At 42.5% G+C, this 7,010-nt stretch overlaps 1 protein-coding gene across 1 annotated transcript; it reads right to left on the minus strand.

Annotated features, from left to right (window-relative positions):
- Window positions 1-143: 143 nt before the first annotated feature.
- gja10b (gap junction protein alpha 10 b) lies at window positions 144-4,940 on the minus strand. Its single transcript, XM_044168668.1, has 3 exons — window positions 3,793-4,940; window positions 2,271-3,706; window positions 144-798 (listed from the first exon to the last, which is right to left on the minus strand). Exons 2-3 carry the CDS (start codon window positions 3,666-3,668, stop codon window positions 760-762), a joined length of 1,437 nt encoding a protein of 478 aa, XP_044024603.1. The 5' UTR covers window positions 3,669-3,706; window positions 3,793-4,940; the 3' UTR covers window positions 144-759.
- Between the last annotated feature and the right edge of the window lie 2,070 nt (window positions 4,941-7,010).

The following is a 7,010-nucleotide window of genomic DNA, read 5'->3' on the forward strand; positions in this document are numbered from 1 at the left end:
TAAACAACTGGCAACACCATCTTCAGGTCCCAGCAATAGCTGCCACACTGTAAGCTTCGTTAGAGCCAAGATAGACTAAACAACATACTATTCACACAAAACAGTTTGGTCCTGATGAAGAGGGAAAAGTGTTTAATAGAAAAAAACAACAGGACAACAGACACATTCACATTAAAAGCTTAAATTTTTCAGATATATTCAGAAACAATATTAGGCTACTCTCAGAAAAAACAAAATGTTGAATTTGTAGAGCCCTTTTTTCTCAACAGGCTATTGATCTCAATTTATGAGCAGTCACTTATGCTTTGAGCCAAATATCATTTTGATTCTTATTTGATTTATGGTCTCCAAAAACTACCCACAAACCTATAGTAAATAGCAAGTAGTTTGCAAATTATCAATATAAAAATAGCAGATGCTGGAGATATCAACTGTACAATTCAATTCAGTTTTATTTATATAGCGCCAATTAATAAGAGAAGTTATCTCATTGCACTTTTCGTATAGAGCAGGTCTAGACCAAACTGTTTTTTACAGTACATGAAGCAAATTATTAAGCGTCTTTTGTCTGTGGAATGTCATATTTATAACATATTTGAACTGAAGTTGTCCATGCACAATACATTCTGTATAAACATACTGTGAAAACATAAAGTTACAGTTGAGAGACAGGATAAGAGTCGCTTTGCGATCAGGATCCATCAGCCCCTTAGAACTCCCATATGCCTCTAGCTTGATCCAAAAACAGTAATTTTCAATTTACTTTTTCATGATTGAAGACAGCTCCAGAATCATACTCTGAAAGAAAGAAAGATGTGTGGACAATGTATAGTTATTATTCAAATCACAGACACAAACATCTTAACAGCAGCTGAAAATCTTCTACATGAACACAAATTTGGCCAAAGTTATAGCAGTTTTGGTGATTTCACATGGTAGATTTCATTATTTTTCTGTTTTGTCTGCCATCTTCTCACTTGTTGAAAATGGGTGGGGCTCAGTTGGAAACAAAATATGTCACTTACTTCCACGCACCAATCACCATTTATCAATATTTGAATCAAAATGTAATGACAGTTGGGTTGCTGTCCAAAATCACACACACAGTCCTACAGATTAGCTAAGTTAAACACAAAATTAATAATACCTAAGGGTGTTTTCAAACTTTGATTGTTTGTTTGATTATTTAATCATGAACTTTTAATGTTATAGAAGGACTTAGGTTTTGAAAACAATTTTTCAGTGGCTTTAAAGGACCATAAGATTAAAAGACCAGCGGAACCACTGGTGTGTGGCTAATGTCAATCTTGAGTAGAGACTAGATCAATGGAAAGGAGTGTGTCGTAAAAGAACTAAGTTTGGTGAAAAAAGTTAAGTTTGTTTTGTTTTGTTTCTTTGTTTTTTTATTAATTGGATGCATTGGCACTTTAAAGAGCAACTTAACATAAGTTGAAAATCTTGGTTTTTTTTACTTCCAGTGGTTTAACTTCTCATCTTGCTGCAGCGATGTACAAGTCTACTCCAACGTGTGTCAGTACACTTCTGACAACATCCAACCAAACCCAGCTGAGATCGGTCAAAGGTTGAAAAGCTTTCAACCAGAGGGCAGTGAATATGGAAGTTTAAAAATAAAAATTAATAAATAAAATAAGTGAAATACAATACACATTGTTAAATGTATTTCCTTTTTATGTATTAATTTACTGTGTCATAATTAAATTATGCTAAAAGGGCAATTATTTGGCTTCTGTCTTTAATAACCGAATGCAATTTTTCATTGTGATATGAATATCCATGCCATAGTAAAATCAAATGACAATACAGAAAACAAAGGGGAGGTATATTGTATTTCAGTGTTGTCCAGCAGAGGTCAGTATAGACCTGCTAATACTAAGAGGAGCTTCAAGAGTGTCTTCTTTTTTGAAATGGAGACATGTTGTCCATGCCAAAATGAAAAACAATCAATTGTCCAATCACAGCTTGGGGTCAGAGCTTAGTGTCACTGATATGAGCTGATGGCAGCCAAACATAAAAAGGAAATACATATGACAATGTGTAATTGTATTCACTTTATTTCTTTGTTTGATTTGCTTTTATTTAGGCATTTTAAATCTTCCATAAGTGTAACACTGCCTTTCAACTTGGTGTTAAGTTACTTTACATGGACTGTACTGCTTCATTAATATATTCAGTTATACTCATCAGATAGCCAAGTAGTGGCATTTGTTGCTCAGATAAAACATGACTGGATGATCATTTTGTTTTCTCACCATGGACATCCTCCTCCCGCTGGATGGAGGCGGCGGGGTCACCACCGGACTCTCTCCCTGGTTGAGGTGCTGGGCCTCAACGTCTGTTCCACTCTGAGAACCTGCGCTGTCAGACGGAGTGGCCAGCTTGCCCTCCGACAGTCCTCGGGACATAAAACTGCACTTCCTGGCTGTTGGGTAGTGGTCACTCTCCGGAGAATCGCTCATGTCACTGAGCTCCTTACAAACACTCACTCTACTCTGCTTCCTCTGTGGGTTCCTCAAGGCTGCTGGGATCTCCATGTGGCTGGCCATCATTGTGGGTCGAGGTCCTGTATACTGTGGCTGGCCCGAGCCGTGAGGTCCATTTGACTCATCACTGCTGCTTGAGGGCTTCCTGTTGTCCAGAGTGTAGCGATGCTCCACAGACCCCAGCTGCTGTAGACCCTGGATGTCAACTTGGCTCGGCAGATACATCTGTGCAGGCTGCTGGTTAGACCCCTCCTGATTGGCCATTGGGGCCAAATTCAATGGCAGAGTCTCTCCACGAGCATCAGACACAATAGAGCAGGTCATCTGTGTGAGCTGCATCAACCTCTGTGGTGAGGAGTTAGTGAGCACACAAACCTGCTGCACCATGGAGTTTTTCTTTGATCTGTACACACTGTCATCATCTCCATATTTGTATCCATACAAGCTTTGTTTGATCTTCTTCACCCCCAAATGGAAAATCTCCAGGAGGTTGAGGAATAAAGAAACTCCAGCAATAACCAGCATGAAAACCATGAAGATGTTCTTCTCTGTTGGCCGTGACACAAAACAATCAACACTGTTAGGGCAAGGCAACCTCTCACATTTGTACAGAGGAGACAGTCCAATGCCATACAGAGCACACTGACCTATAATGAAACCCACCTCCACCACAGATCTGGTTAAGATATGGAAAACATATGTACGCAGCAAGGAGCCTCTAAGGGGAGCTTTCCTTACTTTCTTCTGTTCATCTAGTTTCCTGAGCTCTCGTTCAATTCTCTTATGGTCCTCCTGGACAGGGTCTGTCCCCTCCAGCTCAGCTTTCAGACAGGCTTTCTTCCTGTGTCTCTCCTTCTCAAGGGTCCTCAAACGGTACAATGCATGCCCCATGTAGACCAGAGATGGAGAGGACACAAAGATGATCTGCAGCACCCAATAGCGGATGAGGGAGATGGGGAAAGCCTGGTCGTAGCAGACGTTCTTGCAACCGGGTTGCTCTGTGTTGCAAACAAACTCAGTCTGCTCGTCATCCCAGACGTCCTCAGCCGCAACGCCGAGCACAAGCATCCGGAAAATGAAGAGGATGGTGAGCCAGATCTTCCCCACGATAGTGGAATGAATGTGGACCTCTTCTAAAATACTCCCTAATAAGTTCCAATCCCCCATCTTCTGTCACATTATTATCTTATTATTATTATTATTATCTGTCAATGAATAAAGAAACACAAGTAGTTTGTAGGTTTTTCATTAAATGGAAAGTCAAAAATGCAATAGAAATTGTTTTACTTACGTGTTTTCTAGGGTCCTTGTCTTGTGTGCTTCAGCATAAAGCCATTATAAAAGAGCAAATAAATTTGTGGAGACATCGGGGCTCATTTGTCCTCCTGACAGACGAGACCCCACTATGCAGTGCAGCTGACACTATTTCAATGCTGTTGCAAACTAGGACTCCAGTTTGAAGCCATTGATCCACCACATGACCATAATGCCCTGAGGTTAGTTTAACCCTGCCACTTTTAACAGGACACTACACTGGAAATAGCACCAACTGAGTTGTCAATACACAGCCATGCACTATGTGTTCAACTTCTTGCTTATAAAGTACAATAGTGTGCAATGGTGTCCTTTCAACCTTGTGGCAGTTTGTTTGTCCCTTTTGTGTTTCAACATGACAATGCCCAATGCAATGAACAAAGCCAGCTCCATAAAGAAATGGTTTTCCCAGTTTGGTGTGGAAAATGATTGACCTACACAGAGCCCTAAACTCAACCCCAAACTCAACACCTTTGGGATGAACTGGAACACTGATTGTGAGGATGTACTTATCACCCAACATCAGAGTTGGACCTTACTAATGCTCTTGTGGCTGAATGGGAGCAAATCCCCGCAGCTAGGTGGAGGCTGTTATAGCAGCACATTGATGCCCATGGTTTTAGGAATCACATGTTCAACTAGCATGCATGGGTAGAATGCAGTGGTACTACATGTACTCAAATCCTGTACTTGAGTACAATTTTGAGGTACTTGTACTTTGACTACATTTCCATTTTATGTTGCAAATATTGTACTTTTTACTCATCCACATTTATCTGAGCGCTGTAGTTACTAGTTACTTCTCAGATTAAAAATGTACATAAAACTACTTGCTAAATTTATAGAATAAAGTGCACTGTTAGATTAAACCATTGGCTTTTGTCTTGTGACGCCGTACAAAACAACAGTGTCTAGTTGGGGCCCCTTGTCAGAAGCTTCAGAATTCTGAGTTGATAGTCATTCCACCAAAAGCGATTTCCCATCTAAACTTCTTACATGGTTTCATTCAAATAACTGTTTGAGGTCCAAAGAGGTAAAACGCCCACTTTTTGAATATTTGTGTCATGGTGATACAGTATATAGTGCTACCTCAGAATCAGAATCAGAAATCAGAAATACTTTATTGATCCACGAAGGGAAACTCTTTTGTTACAGCTGCTCACTATCACGTCAGTGCACACAGGAATAGAAGTACTAAGCAAATCAAAATATAATACACTATAATACAGGCAAGATAAATTAAGTACAAAGTGGATATAAATATAAAGTTAAAATAAGTGTAAAGTACAAAGTGGATTTACCGGTTGATGATAAGTATGTACGGTATAATAATACAATGTAGTAATATAAGTAATATGTAATAGTGCATGTACTGTCAAGTTAAGTGTAGCTTATTAAGATGATTATGAGACGGTGGATATTACACAGCAGTAATAGAAGTATGAATAAATATCAATAAATAGGGAATTTTAAACTGAAGAGTATTTTGCACAGCAGTATTAAACAGAGAATATTGCACAATTATGCAGTATTGTAGTGATGTTAATGGTCCAATGTCCAGTTTAATGACTTAAGGTCATATAGATTGACCCTTAGAGGGAGGAGCTTAAGAGTTTGATGGCCATAGGCAGGAATGACTTCCTGTGGCGCTTTTTGGGGGGATGAGTGGGTGGGAGACATTGTCCAAAATGGCATGTAGTTTGGCCAGCATCCTCCTCTCTGACACCACCGACAGAGAGAGTCCAGCTCCACCCCCACAATGTCACTGGCCTAACGCATGAGTTTGTTGAGTCTGTTAGTATCCGCTACACTCAGCCTGCTGCCCCAGCATGCAACAGCATACAGGATAGCACTGGCCACCACAGACTCATAAAACATCCTCTGCATTGTCCGGCAGATGTTGAAGGACCTCAGTCTCCTCAGAAAATACAGGCGGCTCTGGACCTTCCTGTAAAGAGCTTGAGTGTTCTTAGCCCAGTCCAGTTTATTGTCCATATGTAGTCCAAGGTACTTGTAGTCCTCAACAATGTCCACATTGAACTCCTGGATGGAAACAGGGGTCACTGGTGCCTTGGCCCTTTGTAGGTCTACAACCAGCTCCTTAGACTTTGTCGCATTGAGCTGCAGATGGTTCTGCTCACTCCATGAGACAGTTACTCACCACAGCCCTCAGTCTCATCACTACCACTGATACATCCCACCACAGTAGAGTCATCAGAAAACTTCTGAAGGTGGCAGGACTGTGGTAGCTGAAGTCTGTGGTGTAGATGGTGAAGAAGAAGGGTGAGAGGACAGTCCGCTGAGGGGCTCCAGTGTGGCTAACCACGCTGTCCAACACACAGTGCTGCGGTCTGCCAGTCAGGTCTTCAACAATCCAGGACACAAGGGGGGCATCCACCTGCATCGCTACCCCGGATGGTGTTTAAAGCACTGGAGAAGTCAAAAAACATGATCCTCACCGTACTTGCCGGCTTGTCCAGGTGGGTGTAGATGCGGTTCAGCAGGAAGATGATGGCGTCCTCAACTAGGCAAACTGAAGGTTCCAGGAGGGGTCTGACCATGGGCCGCAGCTGTTCCAGCACTAGTCTCTACAGGGTCTTCATTATGTGGGAGGTCAGTGCCACCGGTCTGTCCTTGGAGCCACAGGGACGCAGCGTCTTCGGCACAGGAACGAGGCAAGATGTCTTCACAGAATAGGGACCCTTTGAAGACTCAGACTCAGGTTGAAGACATGGTGAAGGACTCCACATAGCTGGGGGGCACAGGTTTTTAGCACCCCGGGCAAATGCCATCAGGGCCTGCAGCCTTGTTTGAGTGGAGTTTCATCATCGTCCTCTCACCTGGTCAGCAGTCAGGCACACAGCAGAGGTTACAGGCGGAGGGGGTCGTCAGTCTGGAGAGGGCCGTTGGCCTGAGAGCCAGTTAAGGGGGGAGTAGGACTCTCCCAGGAAGATGGAGGAGTGGACTCAGAGGAGTCTTGAGGGCCGACAGCAGCTGAGTTAGAGGGGGGATGCGCAGGAGCCGGTGTGTCGAATCTGTTAAAGAACAGATTAAGTTCAGTGGCCCTGTCCAAGCTGCTTTCAACTCCTCTGCTGCCAGTGATGCTCTTCATGCCGCTCCAGACCTCTCTCATGTTGTTCTGCTGGAGTTTCCACTCCAGCTTCCTCCTATACTTCTTCTTGGTCTGCCTGATCT

Source organism: Siniperca chuatsi, linkage group LG16 (genome assembly GCF_020085105.1).
Source record: "Siniperca chuatsi isolate FFG_IHB_CAS linkage group LG16, ASM2008510v1, whole genome shotgun sequence".
NCBI classification, from domain to species: domain Eukaryota; kingdom Metazoa; phylum Chordata; class Actinopteri; order Centrarchiformes; family Sinipercidae; genus Siniperca; species Siniperca chuatsi.